At 39.8% G+C, this 25,832-nt stretch overlaps 1 protein-coding gene across 4 annotated transcripts; it reads left to right on the top strand.

The window, feature by feature from the left end:
- Nucleotides 1-233: 233 nt before the first annotated feature.
- USP44 (ubiquitin specific peptidase 44) lies at nt 234-25,832 on the top strand. 4 transcript variants are annotated; one of them, XM_044981263.1, is made up of 8 exons: nt 243-309; nt 1,569-1,618; nt 2,957-3,007; nt 8,055-9,570; nt 20,244-20,442; nt 21,139-21,247; nt 22,486-22,691; nt 23,161-25,832. In XM_044981263.1, the coding sequence occupies exons 4-8, from the start codon at nt 8,137-8,139 to the stop codon at nt 23,361-23,363; spliced, it is 2,151 nt and encodes a 716-aa protein (XP_044837198.1). In that variant the 5' UTR covers nt 243-309; nt 1,569-1,618; nt 2,957-3,007; nt 8,055-8,136; the 3' UTR covers nt 23,364-25,832. The 4 variants fall into 4 exon arrangements, with proteins under 4 accessions (XP_044837200.1, XP_044837198.1, XP_044837199.1 ...); XM_044981264.1 differs by lacking the exons at nt 243-309; nt 1,569-1,618 and adding an exon at nt 971-989; XM_044981269.1 differs by lacking the exons at nt 243-309; nt 2,957-3,007 and adding an exon at nt 984-1,038.

Genomic DNA, 25,832 nt, shown 5'->3' with positions numbered 1-25,832 from the left:
AGACAGACACAGACACCTCCCGTCCCCAGACAGAGTCACAGACAGACCCGCAGACACAGGCAGCACAAGGCAACAGGCTGAACGATCCCCCCCCCAGCCCTGAGCCTGCCCCCAGCGCCCCTCCCCACGGCGGGGGGCGCTCGCTGGGCCGGCTCCCATTGGGCGCCGCGGGGCAGGCGGGGCCCGTCGCCAGGGCCGGGCAGGCGGGGGGGCCCGGCGGGGCTGGGGCCAGGCTCCCAGCCGCGCTGACGTTGTCCAGCTGCCGCGGGAGGCCGCGCAGGCGGGCGCACAAGATGGCGGCGGCTGGCGGTGAGCTCGGGCGCGGGGCTCGGCGCGGCTGAGCCTCCCCTCGCGGGGCGCAGCGCAGCGCAGCGCAGGCGGCGGGATGTAGGCGGGCGGCGGGGCCGGGCTCCCAGCCCAGGTGGGTGAGAGCCGCCCCCGGGGCCGGGCGGGGGGCGAGGAGCTGGCGCTTCTGGAGGGACAGCGCGGAGCGAGCTTCTCCCTGCGCCGCCCCCCGCGGGGGGAGCCCCTCGCCGCCCGGTTGGGCTGGGAGCTGCTCCTCGGGGGCGGGGGGCACCCTGGCTCTGTCCGCTCCCCCCCCCGGCTGTTGTAGGCTCGGGAGAAACTCGGTGCCGGGTGACGTCCCGGGGGAGTCCCGGGCGCTGCAGCCCCGGGCGGGGGGGGAAGATGCTGCTGCTGCTGCCGGGGGAGCCTCCCGGGACGCGGCCAGGGGCTCGTTATAAACCAGCCCTCGCGACTTGTGTCTCTCTCGGTGCTGCGAGCCCCGGGCCGGGCGCTGCGCTCGCTCAGGGCAGCCGGATGCCAACTGGTTGCCGCGGAGGCCGGCAGGTTGGGGCGGGGGGGTTTGCACAGATTTTGTGATTACTGAAAAGTCTGGTTCATGGGAGCCGTAAAGTTGAGGCCGACACGCTGCCCGTCTCTCTCAAACCGTCCTGCCTTTTTTCCAAGGCAAAATGCCCTGCGCTCGTGTAGGTCACTTCAGTTGCCGAGCTTGTCTCCCAGCCTTCACGTTTCTGGGTATAAATGCATTCGGGGCGGGGGGGGGAAGCTTTGTGGAACAAGCAGCCAAGTGCAACCTTCAGGCCTCACACTTGAATTCTTTTGTTACGCCTGAGTAACTGACATCGTTGGGGCTGGAAACCCCTTTGCTAAGGCCCTGGATGCCGAGTTTCATTTGAGAGAGTTTCAAAATGTACCTTTGTGGGGGAGGGACCCTCAAGGAATATTGTGAACTAGTAAATTTGCTAATGAGTCAGCCAGGAACTGCAATTAAATGCAGATAAGCAAGAAACAATACAGTGGCCTAAAATGGTTCACAAAGCAAATCTGTTGTTTCTGGTGAATCCTAACGTTTTCTTTATGTTCAATCTGAACAGTCAATTAACAATCACTATGTTGCAAAAAGGTTTCTTCATTACTTACTTCACTGAGTGGAACCAGGTCACTTATTTGATATGACAAAAGAACAGTCAGTGAAATACTGCTGCTCTTGCCTCAAGTATTGTGTGCACTAATTTGGTCTGATTGACTTTTCTTTATTATGGTAGCACTCAAAGCCCCCATCAGGATTGGGACGAGGCTCTGTAGAAACCTTAAGGTACTTATCAGAATAATCACATGTATAATTGCTGTTTTTAATTTATCATTGGAACTGTCAAGTTTGTACATCTGTTCCTATTTGCTATGAAGTGTATCCAAATTCATTAGTGACACTTCACTCTTCTGTAAAATTGGAATAAAAACGGGTTCTTGTTTTTCCAATTTAAACACTTGTTCACCATGAAGTCTCTGTAACTGAAGTAATTTTACAATTATTTGCAATAAGTAGGAATCTTTTGCCCACATGTCTGTAATGTTTGGCTGTTCCAGTGTCGCTGACATAATAGAGAACTACACTAGAGTTTATTCAGTTGCATCACTTCTGGAAAACAGTACAAACTTCCTAGCAGGCAAAAAACCATAAGGGTTGATAACTAGTTGCTAAATGCAGATCTGACTGAGTGCAGAATAACTAGGAAATGGGGACACCCTGACCAGTGTAATAGGTTGCTTTGATGTCAATGGGAAAATGCTTCCAATAGTTTTTTTTTTAATATTACTATTTTCTGTATGATTTATTAGCATAACAAAATTAAGGCTTAGTTTATGCACAAACATAACTTTTTGCAGATTTTCTGGATTTGGATAACATGGAAACCAGTTCAGTGAATTCTGTGAATCAGTTTAGGACCCAAAGTGTTAAAGGGACACTTAAGGAAGTGAACTGTGTGATTTTTTTTTATATGTGCTCAGTAACAGATTGTTACAACTGATATTTTAAAATCTAATGTCAGTATTTTATGCTTGCATTTCACTTGGCTTGTACAAAACAAATCAATGGAGTCAGTTGTTGGTTTCACTTTCACTATGTTAGTGCTACCAGGTTCAGATTTTAGTGACTGTGGGGAAGTGTTTGTTTTTGTTTTTTTAATGTGAATTTAAAAGACTGAGTAAAGAGTTTTTTGGCTTTAAAAAGACAATTTTTAACCAAATGTAAGTTTTAGACCAAATTTGACTGCCCCTTTAATTACAAACCTTTTCTTCTCTCCTACTAGTAGGACTAAATAACATTTTAAATAGAAATTGTTCTATAATGCAAAGCTTTATTTTATCAATGTTAAAGTCAATACCTCTGAACTTTTGTTAGTGAAGAAAATATGAGTCCTGATACACTCACTCTTCTGCCAGTGAAACTCGGGGAAGAGAAGGTTCTGTAGAGTTGAATTCTCTCACAAGTTTTAGCTAAAAACTTTTTGGTTGGCTGACTGTGTTGCCATGATCTCCTCTGTTGCTTTGCTCATTCCTTCTGCTCAGTTCTGAGTGCTAATGACAAAAGGGAGAATTTGGTCTCTGAAGTGCTGGTCAACTAATTAACATTTCTTTTTCCTGTGCACAGAGAACTGAGTGGTGAGGGAGGACAACAGGGCAAGACACTACACACAAGGAGGTACTAAATAACTTGGTTTTAGGGAATTTAAACTTGTAAAGTTTAATGACACAAATAGGCTGCTTCATCCTCCCCGCTCCAGCTACTTGAGAAGGCTGTATCAGAGGTCTCTTCTGTGATTCTATTAGTCTTTCTAATTCATCTTTCCAGTTCCAGATTTTTCCCTTAGGTACTTTGACTTAGTGTTTTGCCCACCCTTGACATAAGTCTCTTAAGTTATGTGACTTCCATTGTTTGTTTTTACTTGAGACTATTCTACAGTCTAATAGATAAAATTATAAGGAAGTAGCTCCTGATATTGTCTTCCCATTCTTGATTTCATCCCATGTGTTATCTTAAATAATGTAAATGCTATACAAGTATTTGTTTAAAATAAAAACTTGCTTAGCACCAAGCTATACATACTATACAGCACTTCAAGTCTTTCCTTATAAACAAATCCACTTAGTGCACTAACAATTTTGTTTTTTGTTCTGAGTTCCCTCAATGCTGTACAAAAGTGTACTCTTGGCTCCTGTTTGTCTTTATACCCATATGGCAATTTTAAAGCAATGTCACCTTAAGCTTCATAGTCCCGTTCTATTAATCTACATCAGGGATCTGCAACCTTTGGCATGCAGCCCATCAGGGAAATTCGCTGGCGGGCTAGGATGGTTTGTTTACCTGCAGTGTCCGCAGGTTCGGTCAATTGCAGCTCCCACTGGCTGCGGTTTGTCGTTCCAGGCCAATGGGGGCTGCAGCCTTCATTGGCCTGGAACAGCGAACCGCGGCCAGTGGAAGCTGCAATTGGTCGGGCCTGCGGACGCTGCAGGTAAACAAACCGTCATGGCCTGCCAGCGGATTTCCCTGCAGGGCCTTGTGCCAAAGGTTGTAGATCCCTGCTCTATATATTAAAGGCTTGATCACACTGGCCTTAATTACCCAAGAAATTCCTCTGAAGTCAGTGTAACTACTTGTGCCCTCAATTCAGCATGTGCTTAACTTTAAGCATGAATAGTTCCATTGACTATTCATGAGCTTAAAGTTAAGTACATACTGAAGTATCTTGCTCAATTGAGGTCTGGATAGGAGTGACACGATTAAGCTTTAGTTATATAAAGTATTTTTAGTGAATGTTCAGGTATTCGGAGGTTTGGTAGTTACATTTATAACAGCTGTAATAATAATCTGAACAACTCTGTTCCTCTCAGTCTCTGTCCTGCCTTCCCAGCGGGTAGGTGAGCTAGCAGAAACCAGACAAGTTTCCAGTGACAGATTCTTTGAAATCAATGTGTTCCCATGGACCATTTTGATTTCCAAAGGAAAATGCCATTGTCAGACTTCCCTGCCAGCTCTAATATTAAAGAGAAGACAAAATCACTTCCCCATTTAAACATTGTTGTCTAACCAAAATACTGTATCCTAACCAAAATCAGCAACCCCTCATTGTTCTGACCCACATCAAGGAGTCCCCAATTCCCATCAGTTCCTTCTGATTGATAAGAGCTTTTGGGGAAGTGTCATTCTCAGACCAGACATAGGGAAGTCTGAGCTTAAGTGTTCTTCCTCTATCCAATGGGAACACTCCCTGCTGGCTTATGGAGCTTTGGGAAGGAGAAGTGTGGGAGCATGCATGGGCATACAGCTTTCAGTAGTCTGTAAAAGCACCTGTACGTAGTACTTATTTTCAAAGCATGTATAGTAACTAATTCTTACAATATCCTTAAGTAGGTATTTTCCTTAAGTATTAATATTTGACCTGCTATAACTTCATAAAATAAACATCATAAGAATTTCATCAGTATGCAGCTGATTTTTAAAATCCCTCATTTTCATACACGTATCCCATTGCAGCAGGTGTGCACCTCATAGAAAAGAATAGTGGTGCATCTCTGATGATGATTCTAGCTTTGAGGATTAAATTCTTCAGTTTGAAAATCATAATACAAAGTTTATTCCAAAGAGTTTTCATTAAATATTTAGACTTTACTATGCAGGTGTTATATTTACTTATCAATAAGTTTACTTATCTCTAATCTGCTTGTCAAGCAGGCAGGTTAAGTAATGAGAACAGACAGCAACTGTTACGGTTTTATTTAGTTACCTAACTGCCCTGTAGCAAAATCCTGCTGTTTGGTAAATACTACGGTAATTTTATAATTAAACCAGAGAACAGTATGCTGCTATGTGTTGTAGTTCTGTATAAAAGCTCTTTAGGTAGAAGCTCTGTAAAACAAAAACTAAATTTACTGGAAATTGTGCAGTTGCAATGTTACATATGAATGATTGCCAGCATAGTGTAAGAGTATAACTGAGTGGCAGTAGTGTTGTGTGCCATTAGTTGAACTTCATTATACAATATTGACATAAAATAAGTGCAACACACTTGGTAAAGCATGCCTTTCAGACTGGGGGGGGAGAGAGGAAGAATGGGGTTAGCTGTCTGGTGGGGTTTTTTTGTTTTGTTTTTTAATTATTGCACGTGAAATATCTAGTCTTATGGATATTTAACTTCCCTGTACATAGATAGTATTGAGTCTAAGCACTTATATGAAAATTAAAATGAAAATTTGTCTCAGAATTATACGTTACCAAAATGTGAATGCTGACTTTCAAATTTTACTATCTAATCACTGAGGTTAATGGGTTATCTTGTAGCATTTTTCATTAGTTATCTCATGAGGAATTAAAGTGAACTGAATGTTTGAGTTAAATACAAAGAATTATTTCCAATCATAAGTTACTAAGTCCTGAGAGAGAGGCTGGTCAGTGGTGATGACACTAGCTGGAGACCTGGATACAATCTCCTGCTCTGCCACAAGCATCCTGTGTGTCCTTGGGCAAGTCTCTGTCTCAGTTCCCATCTGTAAAACTGGGAGAATACTACTTCTCTATCACCAGGGTGTTGTGAGGATAAATACATGTACAAACATTGTTAATGGCTTTCAGATAGTCTAATAACTATTCTAAAATAGTCTAGCTTTCAGCAGGAGTAGTAGTGTCAATGTAAATGCAGACAAAATGAAGTGATTCAGGTAGTCTTCATTAGTGTCCAACAGCCCATCAGTATCTTCAGACTCTCTGAATGTACTCTCAGGATACGCTGCTTCTGGCACGTGATCTGGTAATTATGGAATAGGTAGTTTGAATGCATTGCAACTGAAACTGCTTAGGTCAGCACTAATACGACTACAGGGCAAAACAAACTGAATTAGGATGATTAGCATGTGGAGGCATCAAATCATTTGTGCTTAAATCATTTCAGCACCATTGGTTCATCTGCAGACTTTTTCTCTGGTGTTTAATTTATTTAAAAAAAAAGCCAAACCAAATACATATGTAGTCTTATTCTGATGTTAGTGTCAGCTTATAAACTATTGAATAGTTTTATTTTGCTAACTAAACATTAATATTTAAAGACCATATTCACAATGTCAAATGTTAAAAACACAAAGAGTAATGTGGCCTTGTTTAGTTGAAAATGGTGGGTAAAGAAAAAGATTTTGTTTAGAGTGTGTGTGTGTGTGTAAGCAGAAGCTGCTTTCATCAACAGCTGTCACTTCTCACCCCCTTCATTCACTGATGTCATTTAACATTTGCTATGATATAAACATTGGATGGCCTAATGGACATTAGAATGGATTGGCCTGATTAGAAATGAATTTCTGTTTGAACATACTGAAGTAATTTGCAAAAATGGAAGAAGAACTCATAATTTAAGTAGGAGTCCAAATTTGTGGGTTCTATTCCAGCTCTATCATTGTTAATATCTCTGTATTTCAGTTTGATCACTTGCAAAATGTTTACCTCTGTACCTCTAGTGTGTTGTGAGGCTTTGGCCTAGTCCACACTAGAAATTTGTACTACCATATCCCTTTTTTGGCACAGCCTGGCATGCATCCACATTTAATGCTTGAAAAGTGCTTAGGGATTCTCAGATAAGTACACATTGATACAAGACTTAGAGAAGTTAATTTGCTGAGTGATATTAGTACTATGTCCCATCTAGCCCTTTTTGTTAGTGGCATCCTGGGCAACAGCACTTGAGTTCAAATTTAAGATATTGACTCACTTTATTGTGAAGGATTAAGGGTGGGAACAGAATAAAGGGGAGGGAAGCAGTCCTCCCATTTGTCAATCTTCTCACTTAAGGCTTGTCTGCATGCTATCTTGCACTGATTTAGTTAAACCAGTGCAAACCCCTATGTGGACAAGCTTAAAACTGGATATATCTATTTATAGGGACAAGCTAAAACAATATAAACCAGATTTAAGTTTATCTAAGCATCCATTGCACTTATTGGAAATCTGTTTAAAAGGACATCTTTAGTTAAAATGGTGCAACCTCATGTTTTGATCAGGCCTCTACAATTAGGTTCTCATGGGACAGGAAAGGAGGTACAGTAGGACTAAGCTTGCTTATTCTGGGAGAGGTCACCAGCTAGTTATGTAATATTGTCAAAGATGCTACAATGACCCTAGAAACTGAAGTCTGTTTTATCTACCAAATAGAGACTAGCGAGATCAGTGATGGTGTAAACTTCTGTTCACTATGGGCTTGTCGAAAGACAGTTAGCTAAATAGGTGTTAGGTGAAAGGTGTAATTCTAAACCGATTTAGCTAAACTGGTACAACTTTTCTGTGTGGACATTCTTGTTAATTTAAAACTTGTCAGTTTAGCTTCCACCTGGAAATTTACTAATGTAAGCTAAACCAATATATGCCGGGTTTGAACAGATAGGTGTTCATACTGAGTTATACTGGTTTAACAAAAATAATTTAGAATAACACCTTTAATTAAACCAGCGCAACAGGCTTATGTTATCAACATGCCTCAGCCTGGATACAGAAGGTACTAGTGGCATGAGTAGCTCAGTCTTCATGCCCATTCAGTCATGGACCTTTCTGCTAAAACTGGTAACAAGGTTGTTGATTGTGACTCTGATTACAGAATAGTACATCAGTGCTCTTTTAAAACTAAACCAAATAATTTTATTACCAAAGATGTATTAACTTACTTTTGACTTACACTGTATGTGAAGCTGAACTTATTTTTTTTCCCCTTTAGTTTGCAGGTCAGAATGTCATGGACAGAAAATAGTTTGGATAACATGTTTCTCTAGTATTTCTCCAGTATTTCAGTATTAATAATGGATAAGTGTAAGCACATAGGGCGACTGCGGCTAGCCCAAGACCATTCCATCCTGAACCCTCAAAAATGGCATTGCGTGGACTGCAATACTACAGAATCTGTCTGGGCGTGCCTTAGCTGTTCGCATGTTGCATGTGGAAGATACATTGAAGAGCATGCACTAAAGCACTTTCAGGAAAGTAGTCATCCAGTGGCATTGGAAGTGAATGAGCTGTATGTTTTCTGTTACCTTTGTGATGACTATGTTCTTAATGATAATGCAACTGGTGACTTAAAACTATTGCGAAGTACATTAAGTGCAATCAAGAGTCAAAACTATGACTGCACTACCCGTAGCGGCAGGACTTTGCGATCTATGGGTACGAGTGATGACTCTTACCTTTCACATGGTGGTGCCCAAGCCTTGCTTCGAAATGAAGACCGCATGTTCACGGCTCTGTGGCACAGAAGGCGTGCATTAATGAGCAAAGTGTTCAGATCATGGTTTGAGCTAACACCTAGTGGGAAAAGGGTTTTGGAAGAAGAGAGGCGCCAGGAGGAGGCAGAGGAAAGAAGGGACAAAGCTAGGAAAAGAAGACAAGAGCGAAAGCGTCAGTTGAAAGTGGAAATGGAAAAAATGCCTCCAAGGAAGAGTTCTCGTTTACAAAATCAAAATAAAATATCCTCAAAAGTATCACCCTGTGTACAAAAATTACCACAAAATTTGTCCTCTCCTGCAGAGCTGAAAGTAACTTCTACCTCAGATGACGTAAGATTGAAAAAAATTGGTGATTCTCCAATTAAGCGAAGGCCTACAGTGACTCCTGGTGTAACCGGACTGAGAAATTTGGGAAATACATGCTATATGAACTCTATTCTGCAAGTATTGAGTCATTTGCTTATTTTTCGGGAATGTTTTTTAAAGCTTGATCTGAACCAAACTCAAGAGTTGCTGGCAACAGCAGCCAATGAAAAAACAAGATCCTCTACTAAGCACCCTCCAATTACTGGTTCTGCATTTTGTGTGAATGAGAACCAAGTGAAGGTAAAAGGATCGTCTTCTATGAGACGACCTAGTTTATCATCTGGACTAAGTGGAGGGGCATCAAAAAGTAGAAATATGGAGCTTATTCAGCCCAGAGAGCCAAGCTCAAAGCACATTTCTCTGTGTCATGAGCTACATACTCTGTTCCAAGTTATGTGGTCTGGCAAGTGGGCATTGGTGTCTCCTTTTGCCATGCTCCATTCTGTGTGGAGACTAATCCCAGCCTTCCGAGGTTATGCCCAACAAGATGCTCAGGAATTCCTCTGTGAACTTTTGGATAAAGTACAGCAGGAACTGGAGACAACTGGGACCAGATACCCAGCTCTCATCCCCACTTCTCAGAGGAAACTTATCAAACAGGTTCTGAATGTGGTCAATACCATTTTTCATGGACAGCTTTTAAGTCAGGTATGTCTTTATGATTTTAAAAAAAACCTCTTAATATTGACAAATCACTGGAAGGAGACTAGTCAGTGATGTACAATACACATTTAAAGAATTAAAGAGTTGAGGGGAAAAGAGTAGGACTACTTAGTTGAGACGATGAATAAAAAGGGATATGAGAGCTTTATACAATGATAGTATAAAGAAGATAATTTGAGAACTCCTAATTACCCTCTCATTGAAAGGAAGTGCCTAATTAAAAACTAAAAAGTAAACTTCAGTGATAGGTTGAAATATTTTTACATATTGTAGAATCCACTCCTACAACATATTATTGAGGCAAGGAGTTTAATCCTCTTTTAAAATCTTAAACACTTACTATCTAATTTCTTTAGGGATACGGAATATGTAACTTATACATAAGGACATAGGTCAGCCACTAACTGATAGAGTTGGTAAGAAACTTATCTGATGGGCATATTGGTTCATAATTGTCTACTATAGAGGTTATACACTTCACTCTGCAGTGTCTGGTTGGCCACTGATGGAGAAAGGATATTAGACTAGATAAGCTCTTGGTCTGGTCAGATATGAAAATTCCTGTGTTCATATGACAGGTGCCAACTTGGAAAATTTGTTGGACATGATCTGGAAACTCCTTAATACAGAAGTGATTGCAAGTATGGATTCTACATAGAGGAGGGGATGCTGATTATATATAGTCCCTTCTTCCCCCCGCCCCCAAACAGTGTGAGCATAGTTTATATATGTGTGTAAGTACTTGTACTGGTATAGCTTAATTCTCATAAGTGAAGGTAAATAAGATACACTATTATATGGCATCTGTATAACAGGGTTGCACTGCTATCACATTGGGTTTTAACAAAAAATCACACCCTTAAACAAAATAGTAATACTAATGCAGTACTAATACAAAAACTGAAGACCTGGCATTAGGTCTGTTACAGGAAAACCTGTTCAATATATAATCATTTTTACTTGCAAGGTTGAGGCTTACTTTGAATTACGAACCTCCTTGCAGGTGCCATTTGGTGGTATAATTTTCAGGGTTCTACAGAGGGTAGACAGCAGCAAAATCTTAAACAGTACCACTACTGCCTTTTCCTGTATAAAGGAGGCCAGTGACAAGAGAACAGTCACAGCCTCCTGCATTTGGGGATGGGAATAGCAAAATCTTTACTGAACAGGAGGTACATATGATGAAAAATCCCATCACAATGATGTAGTTATTATCCCCTTAGGCAGGGGGAAAAAACGAAATGGGGCTCAAGAGAAAACTTGAGAATGGTGGAATCCTTTACTTCTTTGAGCATCATTACAAAATAGCTTGTTTTAATGTTCTTTTGATTGAAGTCTGATCAATTCACCCTATACAAAATATATGGTTGGTAAACATGTCTGTTTACAAATGTGTACATGGACTTTGGGTTTCTACTTCTAACACATCTTCATACTAGTCCCCACTTATTAAGATTCCATGTGTCCTCAGTTAGACAAGTGCCTGACAGAGTTTGCATATCTGGATATTTGAACAGTTGAGGCTGAGAACATGAAGATAGCACATGGAAAAAGGGTGGTAATAAAGCATCTCACATAATACGAGAGATAAGCATGTACGAAGTAATTTGGAAAACGAGCATTCTTCACCTTTTGTTTGTATATCTTGCTAAATCTCAACCAAAAAAAACCCCCTCTAAACTTATTTTGGTGTTTTATTTCTGAACATCTGGGTTCAAAACCTGTTGCAGTAACTCATTGTGCTACCTAGCTGTCAGCTATTTGGAAAAACAAACCAAAGTTGAACAAAACAAAGGACTTTACAGAAAAGCCAGTGTACTATGATAAATAGCCAGTTACTATTACACTCCTGCTCCGGAAGTGAAAGGTTATGTCAGCCTTAGCACTTAGCATGTAGATTTAGCTTCACCACTTTCTTTCTTGAAGCCCATATTAATTAAATGTTTAATATTTGATAGCTGAGGAGAGGTGGGATAGACCACCTTTTGGGGATTTTAACATTTAACTAACGAGTTCTGGGAGTTTTCAAAGCAGCTTGTCACTTCTACTACTGTAAAAGAAATTCTAAAATATATTGGTCTTGGTGTACTGCAAAGGTATAAAGTGAGTTGTTGACCGTAAACTAGCGGTTGCTACAGAGGACATAATGTAGAAACCCCCTAGTAGTAAGGGGACTGCAGATACAACACAGTTGAACCAGCTTCAAGGAGAAAGATTGTATCTTTTGTGTGGTCGTAGAACATGAACTAGCCCTAGCATCCTTGGGTTTGGAGGTATCCTTAGATCTGAGTGGACTCACTGATCCCCATTCTTCTTCCATGTGAAAACTTCAGTACGAGAATCCTCCAGTTCCATCACAGATGGAACCAAGCTTCTGGAGCTGACGGTGGTGTCCTCCAAGGAAAGGGTCTAATTGTGAGAACCCTTTGTCTTCTGCTGTTCCACAACCACAGAATTTGGTGGCAGAATCTAAGCTTTCCTTTTAGAAAAAACAAAACCACCTATTCTTCTGGTGTGAAAGGGTCAAAAACAAATTGATAGCTTGTTTGTAAAACCAGCTGAAACAATAGTTCTAAGATATGTGAACTGAAACAGTCATCTGAATTGAGGTTTCAATTCTGAAACCTAATTATAAATCAAATTTCAGAAGTAAACTTCCACACTAGAGGACCTTTTGATAGAAATCACAAACATGTTCTGACACTAACGTCTTAACTGAAGGAATGTGTGGAGCGGTATATTTGACTCTCTCTGAAAGTGAGCCCTTATCCAAAATTAATAATTGAAACTCCATTGCTATTAACAAAATGTTAAGTCTAACTAAAAATCCCTTATCCTCTCAATTGTTCCACTTTCACTCTTGATTCTTGTTACATGTCACCAATTTACCAGTGATGGTGGTCTCACAATCTAGGTGGGACTTTAATTTCTGATGTAAGAAACAAGCAGAAAAAAAGCCACGCTGAAACTTTTTCAGGCCTCCTTATAAGCATAAGTGGGCACAAACCTATTTTCCCCCCCTCCCCCATTTGCAAATCACCTTTAAAGGACATGTGACCACTTCCCACAAGAAAATGGATGTCACTAAGTATGACTGGGAGAACTGGCACATGTTACAAAACAATTAAACAATTGTTAAATCTTATCTAATGCTTCTAAGTAGTTTGATTGTATAACTGAAAGTTAAATCAGAGAAATACAGCAAGTTTAAAATTTGTAATCACTTTTTTAAGTACATGAAAAATAATAATATATAAACCTGTTCCAAATGAGAAATATCATAACGTTTTTTGAGGCTTTGAGTATTCCACTGCATTTGAATTTCAGAGACCTTATGCGAAGCTTTTCACTTGACAATAAAATTGTAATTGAGTGCCTTTTTTCTTAAGCCAAATTTAACTTTTTAATCAATGATAAATATTGGTATTTTAGAATTTAATGAAAAACTAGTTACATCAGAAGCAAAGTAATACTAGCTATATCAGTGTTTCACTTACCAAATATGATACCAGCAGGAATTGGATCTTTAGATGTCTGTGTGGAAATTAATTTTAAAAAATGACACTTCAGTGTAGTTTTTCATGTTTATTATGGTAGTGCCTAAGGACCAACCATGAATGGGGCTCCATTGTTATGTGCTGTACAAACAGAGAGTAGTAAACAGTCTGTGCTCCCAAAGAGTTTACAATCTAAACAGACACAAAAGGAGTATAACACACAAGCAGAGTGAACAATGTTGAAATGTTGTAAGTACCGTGCTATGAATTTAAGGGGAGAATTTTGCAGGAGGGAGGGAGGATGGCTAGCATACAGTCTTGCCTATGGAAATCAGGGTTTTATGATAGCCTGGATTGGATATGTCATTTCACAAAATAGCAGGCTTTGAGATAGACAGCAAGAGTGTTTATGATCATAATATATTAGTCTGTACCACTCCACACATTAATTTCTACCTCTTGGTGTGAGTCTCTGGGGTTTTTATAGGGGAGGGGGTGTCTACCGATTCTCAAAAATATCTCCTGTCAACTTTCCAGCTAGGTATATTTCTCCATTAGGTGACATTTAACTTAATCTATAAATAGTAATTGAATCACAGCTGCTTGCTACTTCTGTGGAGTTTGCTTGTTTGCTAGCAGCGTGCAGCTGGGGAAGCAAACAACAATCCACTTTGCAATCTTTTTTTTAAAAAGTTAATTGAATGTGTGAAAGATACAGGCGTGAGATCCCTGCAGCCAATTTCTGAATGAACTGAACAAGTTCAGCATGGGCAGCAACAGGGCAGGATTCTATACCCTGGCTGAGCTCTGGCAGTCTTTTCCTCCTCCCATTCCCCCAAAACAAAACGTTGTAGCCCTATCACCGATTACTCTTATTTTTATTTTTTTTTATATTTAAAGTTTGTGTAGTCACCTGTGTGCTCTCATAGCATTAAACCCAACAATGAAAGTAAAAAAGAGGAGCGACCATGTTGCTGTGAAGGAGACCAGGACAGCCACCATCAAGCTCTGCCCTTCTTCTCATCTGTTGCACAGAGCAGGGGAAGATGGATATTTGATCAACTTTTCCCACAGCAGTGTGATAACAGCTTGCTTTCCTCTACCATAGCTAGATTTAATGGTATTCTTGAGATGACTGCCTGTCAGAATAAGTCTGCAACCACCTTGCTGCTTTTCTAAGGGGCTGCCCTATCCGCCAGATTCGGCCACTAGATTCAAGATGATCTCATGTCAGTACATTCTACACAGTAAAATTCACTTATGTGGAAAAGGACTTCAAGGCTAATTGTCTGCTTTCCACAAGCAAACTCATCAGACATAGCAAGCAGCCTTTGATTTAATTGCCACTCTAGATGTCATCTCTGCCTCATTGCTTTTTTCAGACAGGTCTTCATCTCCTCATATGTAAAGTGACCTTTTTTTTTCCCCCAGCCACTCCTACATAACCCATTGTATGTAATATCCTTGTTTCAAGATATGATTGAATGTTCAGGGTGGAGCCAGTGCAACAGGAACTCCCAGACTATGTAACAGGGAAACTTTGTCACGTGCTCACTTTGCCTGATATTCACTGAACTATAATCTCACTTATCACTCTGGATCGGCTATCCATGTATGCAAATTAATGTAAACAAAACTGTAACAAACAGTTTCTACAATACATCTTTGTTAATTTTTCCTTACTATAATCTAGTTATATATTTTTAAAAATCAAAACTCTTAATAGTGCAATAAAACATGACACTCCTGCCACTAACCAAACCCTTACCTCAGGAGATCTCAAACGGCGGGTCGGGATCCCTCAGGGAGTCGCGAGCTGCCAACCTCCACCCCAAACCCTGCTTGCCTCCAGCATTTACAATGGTGTTAAATATAAAAAAGAGTGTTTAGTTTATTAGGGGGGTCGCACTCAGGCTTGCTGTGTGAAAGGGGTCACCAGTAAAAAAGTTTGAGACCCACTGCCTTACCTGGAGTAAAATCTCGTCCCCTTTGCTATCATGCATACTCATCACATACATTATAAAATTATACTGTTTCTCTCAATAAAATATCCAGATATACTGCTGAGCTATATCAGAAAGAGGTAAATATACTTGTCAGATCTTACTCTATTTCTTCAGTTTTTAAACTCCCCCACAGTGATTAACTTAGTTACAACAACATTGCATATAATTGTTGGTCCCAGGATATTAGAGAGACAAGGCGGCTGAGGTAATATCTTTTATTGGACTAACTTCTGTTGGTGAGAGACAAGCTTCCAAGCTTATACAGAGCTGAAAAGACAAGCCTGGGAGCTTAAATTGATACCTTTGTTAGACATTAGAAATTATGGACTGAATAGATTGGATTTATGGCTTTTTGCAATAATCTGTAACCCACCAACAGTCCTTCATGCCCCTTGTGTTCTCTCTCTCCTCTTCCCCATTCCCCACCCCACAGGAGTGCAGGAGTGTTAAGGGGCCACTTCACCTTGAATGGTCCCTCGAAATATGTATTAACTACTTATGCTAAACAATCTGTTCACATTTTGTATTTAGCAGTGACACTTCAGGTTAGTTTCCCAGACCTGAAGAGCTCTGTGTGAGCTCCAAAGCATGTCTCTCTCACCAATAGAAGTTGGTCCAATAAATCTATTACCTCACCCACCTTGTTTCTCTAACTTAATTATACATTCTTCAGTAAACTACATATTTCTGAAAAACTATTAATCACTGGCTGGGCATTTGTGCCATATATTTGCACTCTAACACATGAAACCTACGTGGGAGAAAAAAAATTAATGTTGTGGGTATATTGTGGAGCTATGTTAGCTCCACAGTTAAGGTTCTGGTCCTACAAACTGATCTGTACAAGTGAACCCTTATGCTTATGTGATGTCCCATTGAAGTCAGTGGGGCTCTGCATCAGTCCAGGAACTGGCCTGCATGGATCAGATTCACTCAGTTGTTTATATGAAGAGCCTATGGAATGAAGAACTGCTTACATACAAGGACCTTGAATAGAAAGGTTTCTACACAGAATGACTCAGTGCTGCTTCCTGACAAGAGGGAGGGGATAAAACTCAGCCAGGTTGCTTCAGTTGAGCTGTGCTTCTGCTGGGCCAGGATTGGTACTAGAAAAACAGTACAGGACTCATTGTCCTCTGCAGATCAACTTAAATGGCCACAGATGGACTGGAGAACATGCTGAATTTAAAACTCCAGAACTTTCAAAAATTGCTTGCATTCTTACCCTTATTTGTGCATCTCATCCAGAGCCCACAACTTTACCTTGTGCATTCATTTTCAGTAAATCCTTCAAGTAATACATCAATTAGATAAGCTTTGCTCTAACAAACACCTGTTTGTACAGCAGAAATTTATTAGTCTGTATTTATGCTGTAATTATGTTCAAAGACCAAAAAAATCACCTAAACTGTGGCCAGGTCTAGACTCTGATTCCTTTTTCATTCTGAATTACTGATAGTTTATGGCTTTAGACCAGGGAGTTCTCACAACAAAATTTTTGGTGACCTCAGAGTGTGGCCACCAACTCTTGCTTATGGCCACTCTGACAAATTTTCCTAAAAGACTTTAACAACTTTAAGAAAAACAAATAAATATGCACGTATACATGTCCAAATCATTGTAATTTATTTATGTAGGTTTTTTGTTGGTTTTTTTTTTTTTGCAGACTCAATAATAAAAATAACGGACAGTTGTATTTTGGTGCCCCCAGTCCCTGCTGTTTCCCCTGGTCCTCCATCATCCTCACGGGCTCACCATCACCCTCCTGAGCCTGCTGCTTCCCCCACCCCATTGCCCCAAGCTCCCTTCTGTAGCCTTGCACCCCCAGGTTCACCCTGCTCCTTGGTTCTTGGTCAGAGCCTGGCAAGGCCAGCCCTGCTGCACTGGGCTGAAACCCAGAGCTAGATCCCTGTGGGGGTGGGAGACTGAAGCCTGCCCCTGGAGTCCCATGGCTGCTGCTGGGGGGGTGGGGTGCTGAAGCCCATCCCCCAGAGCCCCTTGGAGTGGCAGGGAGGGACTGCTGCTTTCCCCCCTCCCCCATCTCTGCCCAGGAGGCTGTCGTGGCTGCATTTGATAAATGCTGCTTTAGACATTGGCAGACTTTGGTATTTATGAAGTGTACAGGCAAGTCACATCTTAGGCACATTTAACATGTGCGAATTCAGCTTTGCACGGTAGGCAAAAACAGGGAAAAAAAATATAAAAACTGCATCTGTAGTGCAGGCGATTCTGCCTGCCATTCAACTCAATGGCTGTTTCACTAGCGTGGTTTTCGCTTTATGCTGCATGATGTAGTATCTCTCCACATGCAGCTCAAATTGGCATTGGCTTTTCTGACTGTATTGCAAGCCTATCTGTAATTTGTCTGTTATATTATTCTAGTTCTTTAAAAAAAAACAACCCTACAGCTTTATGCGCTAACCACGGAACGGAACCCCCCGCATAAGATGAGACTTGCCTGTATAGCTGAATGAGCTCCAGCCAGAGTAACTTAAAATGTAAATTTCCTCACTCTCTACTCCACAAAGAATAAAATTTTCTTTTCTAAGAATAAAATGGTTATGGTTTTTTTGGACATTAAAGTTGCTGGGAACCTTCTATGCTATGCACCAAAAAAAAATCGAATACACACACGTGAGCTGGCTAACACGTAGCTCAGCCGCTTATTACTGGATACTAGTAATGTTTTGTATTTGCTCTAAAGAATGCCACGCATGAAATAGCTGATTTCAGGAGGAATGGCAGCGTTTCAAGTTATAGTGTCCTTTAATATGCATTTTTGTTTAGTATTTTAAAACCCGGGTTCCCTAATAAATAAAGAGTTTGAAAAAAAATGCAACACTGCAGCAAAGCTTAAGCTTGTGCTCAACTGTGTGAAAGGACATACTGAACAAAAATGGCCCCCAACACAGTAATGATCTTTGACAAACCTTTTTCAGGGTTTTTTATTAACCACCAGTGTGTGCTACTAAAGGTAAAGTCATGACTGTTCAGTTGTGAGCAAATTATTGCTTATAGATTTCTGCTGGAAGACTTATTTTGAAAAATAGTTTTAATATTTGCCCTGTTTCATACACGATGAGGCTGTGTTGTCTTCTGGGGACGAGATAAAGATAGCAAGGCAAAAACAACACAAGAGGCTCAGGAAGCGAGGGAATTGCAACCTGCATTAGAGACAAAAACCATCACAGTGGAATTCAGACATGATGACAAACTGAGGAAAAATAGTGGGGCGCTTCTTCAGTGTGCTCTGTTGTACACAAACTGTGCAGGACAGCGACTGACTCCACATTCACACCCTCTCCCTGAACTGTAGGGCTGCAAATGGTTGTGTTAGATTTAAAGGGGCAGATACTAGTAGACCACATTGGGAAAGATTGAGAGCCAAAACATCATGAAAAAAAGGAGCTTTTGGGCACATGGGCTGAATTTCCACATTTCTGAAGGTCAGTGATGTAGACGACACAGCCTGCGATTTCTAGAACTGGGTGCTGTTTTGAGCATTTTTGTCTTTGGTATCATGTTGATATAATAAATATTCAGATCCCTCAGTTGTTTCTGTAATTGACGTTTATCACCATATTTTCATGTTAGCTATAGCTTATGGAAATAACCAAATAGAAAGGATGTACTTATGTGCATAATAAATAATTGAAATAATCAACCACCGTTGATTATTTTAGTTCTAGTTAGTTTCAGTTAGAGACCTCAACAAGTTTTCAAGTGTGGAATTTGCATGTCACTGGAGCAAAATATTATGTTCTGAGTCTGTAAATCTACATTTACAGAACATATTTTGTTTGAATTCCATCAACTCCATAATTTGGGGACGATGTTAACCATTATATCACAATAGAGTTGTGTCCTGTATTGGAAGTAGTGTCAAAGCTATCCATATGGGCCCACCTACCAGTCAGGATCTATTCCATTGATTTCTCCAAAATATTTAGCCTCCACAAAACAATGACAGATTTAGAGCTGCTATAGTTAGAGATTTCTGAATATTTAGAAATATTAAGAGGTTTTTCCCCCGGGTGTTTATTAGTCTGATTATTTGGAAGGTTCTTACATATTAAGTGTAAATATTCCTGTGAGTGGGTTACTTGTACTTAAACCATGTGGAAAACCAAGAGGTAGGGATACCTCTTGGTAAAACTGGAAGATTTATTTCCAGATGTACCCTTTTTGGCCTTTATTGAGGGTTTGAAACAAACCTATTGGTTGGCCCTTTTTTGGTGTTAGAGTGTCCTGAATTATATCTGTTATGTTTCAGCTGCAGTCTTGCTAATGCTTTAGGCCCAGATCCTCCAAACTGGTCCACAGGGAATCCACTTACATGCTGTATATGGAAGGATTCTAGAGAAGGACTCTGATGCTGCATGATGTAGTATCTCTCCACATGCAGCTCAAATTGGCGTTGGCTTTTCTGACTGTATTGCAAGCCTATCTGTAATTTGTCTGTTATATTATTCTAGTTCTTTAAAAAAAAAAAAACCCTACAGCTTTTTAAGTTTCTTCCTTTCCATTAAATATCTATCAAATGAATTATATTTTCCTTGATGCCTTGTCTTCCATTTTTCCAGGCAAATTCTCATTTCAGTTCACCATATTTTTATTATAGCTAATCTATCTTAGTGGCTGTCCTTTTTCTTTTAGTGTGACAGGTGGTTGTACTTACTGAAAGAAAAAAAAATCTTGTTAAATTGAAGAAGCATGTCTACCAACCCAAGGCCTTCCCTGCAAGACTTCCAAAATAAGAAGAATGTGATTTAAAAAAACTATTTTCCTTTCAATAAAACTATATATTAATATATAATTCATGTTAGTTATTGCTTTGTAAGTATTTGTCTAGAAAGAAATCTCAGGGACTGTTCTTCCTTCTCTTGAGCAATCTCAGACAGATCATTTTGAAACTACTTCTAGTTCACAGAAGAGAAAGATATCAAACACCTTAGTGTAATACAGTGGTGGACATGCTGCTTCAGAGAAAAGTTAACAGGTAATTTTTTTGTTTCTAGTTAAAATATTTCTTCTACTGTATACATTTGCAGCTGTGATCCAAATTCACACACTGTTCTCAGAGCTACATTAAGAGACACGTCTAGAGAAGCAGGTTTTTGGATGTTAGAGACTAACTTAATATTTTGCTTAACAGGTTACATGTCTTGCGTGTGACAATAAATCAAATACTATAGAATCGTTCTGGGATCTGTCGCTGGAATTTCCTGAGAGGTATCATTGCAATGGGAAGGAGATGGCTTCTCAGTTTCCATGCCTGCTGACAGAAATGTTGGCCAAGTTTACAGAGACGGAAGCTTTAGAAGGAAAGATATATGCGTGTGATCAGTGCAACAGTGAGTAAAGGCAGTATGTACTCATGCATATGTTCTCCACATACAATATAAATTAATATAGGCATTAAAAGTGTAAGAAAAGGAAAACAGCAATTAAAAGGAAAGCAAGACACTTTTTAAAAGAATCTGTCATAAGTAAAGCATAAGACTGTTTCTTTAATTGTGAAAGGAAGTAGTATCGAAAAATTGCACTTCTGATTAAGTGCATCAAAAGTAGGTTTGAAAGTGGGTTTAAGAGCTCAGATTAGGTCCTCATACCAACTACTGTTGTTTTTCATTAGAAGGTGGTCTCCAAGAAGAGATGAAAGAAACCTGTTGAAATAAGTCTGACACTTTATTAAATTAACAGACTGTCCGCACTTGGTCCTGATGAAAATAGCTGAAGTATTTGTATATTTTCCAACATTGATGAATAATCCAGATATGTACTAAAAAAAAAGGCATTTTGCATGCCCAATAATCATAAAATAATCCTTGCCAAATGGATTCCAAAATGCTTTCTTATTAAACTGACGATATATTCAGTAGCCCTTGTTACATTATCTAAATACTCTAAATCATGGGGTCAATAAATCTTAAAATGAAACATAAGCATATCTGACAACAAATTTTCGAAGCTGTGTTCAAGGTTGTTTTTTTTTTGTTAGTAGGTTTTTTAAATTTAGCACTTATTTCATTGTGTGTGTTTGGTCACAGCAAAACGTAGGAAATTTTCTTCCAAACCAGTTATACTTACAGAAGCCCAGAAACAGCTTATGGTGTGTCGACTACCTCAGGTTCTGAGACTACACCTTAAACGGTTCAGGTAAGCAGTGCTATAAGCAACTTAGAAATGTTGCAGACTCTCTTTGAATAGTATATTCCTCCTTGTTCCAGTAGTCACTAATTCTCTGGGCTCATTCAGTGGGTGAACAAAATCAGTTTTTGAGAAATCCCTCTAAATTGTCTTCCTTGAGAATGCCCTTAGGCTCAATAGTATAAGGAAAAACAATTTCTGGAAACACATTTCTTCCTGGTAAATAAAATATTGTTAGAATGCATCTCACAGGCAGAGAAGTGAGATTTTTATTCTTGCTATTTCCCAATAACAAAAGTCAGGAGAATTAAAAACCTATCCTGAATCTTGAACACTTACCCAGTTTGAGACAAAAGAATCAATTTTCTCTATTTGAAAAAGAGACTTTTGTGGATACCTGTATGTACAGAGTCTCATGAAGTATCTCTGATATCTTGAGAAAACAGCCTACGGTTCATTGTTTTGAGTTGTGGACAAATGGTACCATGCGACTTTACTAAATATGTTGAGAGATCATATCAACCAACTTTATTTTAAATAGATTATTGCGTTATTCACTAGTGCACAGTCTGAGGTTTGCATGCAACCCACCAGGGTGATTGTATAACCTGCAGTTTCACTAGCATTTCCCACCCCCCACCCCCATCTAAATCTGATAAAATGCGCTAATATGAGCAGCCAGGGAGAAGAGATTGCACCTGTACATGATCTTAGTCCAGCCTGGGGGACAGAGTGACTCCTGAATGAGGAGATAAATGAGAGTGGGAACCAGCCCCTGGGGTGATCTGTTTTCACTTTTAATGTATAGTCATAGCTGTAATAAAGAAGTCTCTGCAGCTTCTGCATCATTCTTGTGATTTTAAATATTTTTGATAATTATATCCAGTGTCTTTCAGCTTGGATGACTAGTGAGCACACGAGAGCAGGCAAATGTGAGGAGGAATATTTTGGAGGCTGAAAGCAGCAGACAGTGTAGGTGAAAAGCCATATGTAAAGGATTTTTCCCTATGAACGTTTAAATGGAGAAGTGAAAGAGGAGATTAGTTAAGGGGGAGCTTTTGAGGGATATAAATTAGCATAAACATTTAGTACAGAAGCACTAGCAGGTGAGATGGTTTAGTAGCTCAATTCTAACTATGCAGAATTTATATGTGCATAGACTCACTAAAATAATCTATTAAACTACCTTCAGAAAACACAAATCAACTGAATAATCACATTTTCTTTTAATTTTGATATTTTTCCAGGTGGTCAGGACGCAATCATCGTGAGAAGATTGGAGTACACGTTAGCTTTGATCAGATATTAAATATGGAGCCTTATTGCTGCCGGGAGTCCCTAAAGTCCCTCTTACCTGATTGCTTTATCTATGACTTGTCTGCTGTGATTATGCATCATGGGAAAGGATTTGGTTCAGGCCACTACACTGCCTACTGCTATAATTCAGAAGGAGGTATGGACACGCAATTTAAATCAGAAATGTCCCCCCCCCCGAAGCTGGACTTCTGGTTCCTTAGTTGAATCAATGTAGCCACAAACAGGATCCTTACTTTCTTAAAATAAAATGGACCAACATTTTACTAACCAGACCTACCAGTGCCAAAAGAATTTATAACGATATAGGGGGTCAATACAATTAATTCTAATAGTTTCAATTTATGATAATTTTTTTTCCTGATGATTAGACAAATATAATCAGGTGGCGTATACAGCAGAAACATTCCTTACAAAGTATGTGATAGACAATTGTTTCTCTGTAAAACTATATGCTTATTCTCCACCCAAAATGAAAAGATAAAACTGGTGAATGTTTGTGGTTTTGTGTTTTTAACAAATTGTAGCAGACACTTGTCACATGTAAAGTACAAGTATTTTACATAAATATTTTGGTTATTTTACAATGGTCTGTTACTTCATTCTAGGATTCTGGGCACACTGCAATGATTCCATACTCAACATGTGCACTATGGAAGAAGTATGCAAGGCTCAAGCCTACATCTTGTTTTACAGCCAGCGAGTTACTCAGGCAAACAGACACTGTCGAATATCATTTCCTAGCTCACCATCTGAAAACCAGCAGTGTACTGAATTTGTTGACTGTTCAAGTGAAAACAGTAGCAGCTAATCCAAAGCCAATTTATTGTGTACAGTAGAAGTTTGACTTGTCAACGTATGCGTATTTTTAAAGAGAAAATGCAAGTACAAATTGTATTTTTTTACTTGTGAATCAGTGTACATTACGTTTATACACTTTTGTATTAGCTAAAGTAAGCACTCTTAAGTGTTAGTATAAATTTATATTGATAGTAGGTAACTTTCAAAGTACCTAGAATTGCTTTACAACTTTTTAAAAAAAAATTCCCTTTGAATTTTTAACTCTTACCTCAGGCTGTTTTTCAGCTCTGTTTTTATATTTTGATAATCTGATTTGGTTTAGAAAAAAATATTCTCAATGGACAGCTGATGTCTGTATATTTTTTGTTAACTTTCTACATGTGTACATTTTTATAGTATAATTTTATAGCATATATTGATTTGGTCTGTGGGAATCAGTCATATTCTTCACAGAATATGAAGGTGCACTAACAAAGAAAGCATCTATTAAATGTCAAGTAATAACAGAACTTTTCTTCATTGGGGTAGGGATTTTTTTTCCTGGATGTCCTTCAAGTGATAGATAAGAAGCTAGGCTCAGATCTACAAAACTGCTACTGAACCTTGTAGATGCCCATGTTTCAGCCTTTGAACATGCGCACAGGTGTGTCCATCTGCTGCCTAAGCCCCTGTGCAATTCACAAACTAAGACTGAGGGGCATTTGGCTGCCTAAATCGCATGGTCAGAGGCCACCTATCAGATTCAAAAATGGGGGAAGGAAGGTGGTAGTGCCCACCTTACAACTTGTAACCTAGGGGTTAGAGCACTTTTGAGATGGGAGAGCCCCAGGCTCAGTCCTCCATTCTGCCTGAGGAGAAGGGATGTGAACAGGGAGTTTCCTACCTTACGCCTGCTCTAACCACAGAGCTGTGGGATTATGTGATGGAGCCGCTCCCTCATTCTCTCCTGTTATTGTTCCACTATGTGTAAATAAGGAAAGAATGACTGGAGCAGGGGGGCTGGACCCTGTCCCCCAGCTCAGTGCCTTAACTCCTGGTCTACAGACTCATTCCCATTCTCACTGGCTGATCTGGCCAATGATTGTTCCACTGTGGATAAATATTGGCAGAGAGGGAGAGAATTGAACTTGGGTTGTTCACATCCCAGACAAATGCCCTAACCACCTAAAACTTTAAGGTAGCTACCACTACCAGTAGCTGTTTTGTGGGGAGTGAGGCAGACACCTAACTCATTTTCCTCAAGAAGTTGCTTAGGCACCTAAGCCAGCTGCCTCCAGGCGGCAAGTTCCCTTTTGTGGATTGCAAAGCAGTGCCTATCTCTAAGAGCAGAGGGGCTTAGTAAACACCCATCTGGTCAGCAACTCCCAGGGGCTAACTCCCTATAGACCATGCTGGCTTTTGTGGATCTGTGTTATGATTTTCTAGGTACCTAACCATTAGGTATTGTAATGCTTAGCATTGCCACAGCCAAGTGCCTTGGTGGCTCCCACCCTTAGTCACTATTTTCCCCCAGTGGTGCCTATGGAACTATACTGAAAGGAAAAAAAGATTATAGTGTTTTGTGAAGTGTCCAGAGGAAAACAATAGCATATGTGCTTAGTTACATGCCAGTGTATTAGTGATAGAAAAATTTAATAGAGCAGAAATGATGGCTAGGAGATAAAACATGAAGGTTACCTATTTTACATCCACCCTTTTACAACTGAGATGCTAAACGTAAAGTGTTAATTGGGTTGCTAAACTATGGGGGAAATTCTTTAGCTACCAAAAAGATTTCTTGCCAAACCGTGTACAAAGACACTGGAAAAAGTGAGCTTAGTTCCTTGGAAAGGTAGCATTCCTTCAGTAATCCCTAGCACACATGAATAAAGCACCATAGTTAGCTGAGCAAAACATGTTGCATAAAAACACAACTGGAGAATATTTAAATTTGGATGTGCTGTAGGAGCTACACCTGCCATACTTACTCCTCCATTATTTCTAAACTAGTATTAACAGAATTCACCTCTTCCTCATTGCCTAAAAAACTGAACGTTTCCCCACCAATTGTAGCTAATGCCAAAATTGTAACGATTAATTTAAGTTGGTGTGAAGTGTTTTTTTCATAAAAACGTATGCAGATTACCTCAGCTCTTGGAAAATTATACCTCAATAAAACACTGTGTGGACTAACATTCTTTACTAGGGTTAGTTCCTTATATCCTTGATTGATATTATAACACGTTGCTATTATAAAATAGTTCTTTATCTTCAAAAACCATACAAAACATGTAGAAAGTTACTCTTTATTAGAATATCTTGAGTATGAATCTATAGATTAGGCCTTAGTGCAATATTTCATGTTTTTTCACTCTATAGTCCCTTATCTGGAAACAGTTACATAAGAATGGCCGTACTGGGTCAGACCAAAGGTCCTTCTAGCCCAGTATCCTGTCTTACAACAGTGGCCAATGCCAGGTGCCCCATAGGGAGTGAACCT

Source organism: Mauremys mutica, chromosome 1 (genome assembly GCF_020497125.1).
Source record: "Mauremys mutica isolate MM-2020 ecotype Southern chromosome 1, ASM2049712v1, whole genome shotgun sequence".
NCBI classification, from domain to species: Eukaryota; Metazoa; Chordata; order Testudines; family Geoemydidae; genus Mauremys; species Mauremys mutica.
The sequence above is the reverse complement of the archived record's forward strand: the minus strand, read 5'-3'. Positions and strand labels throughout refer to the sequence as shown.

What these genes read in the sequence shown, in the direction of transcription:
- USP44 (XM_044981265.1), top strand. Translation starts at nt 8,137, where the DNA reads ATGGATAAGTGTAAGCACATAGGGCGACTGCGGCTAGCCCAAGACCAT. An exon ending in ATGGACAGCTTTTAAGTCAG is followed by an intron (nt 9,571 to 20,243) that starts GTATGTCTTTAT and finishes TTTGCTTAACAG; the next exon opens with GTTACATGTCTTGCGTGTGA. An exon ending in CTGCTATAATTCAGAAGGAG is followed by an intron (nt 22,692 to 23,160) that starts GTATGGACACGC and finishes ACTTCATTCTAG; the next exon opens with GATTCTGGGCACACTGCAAT.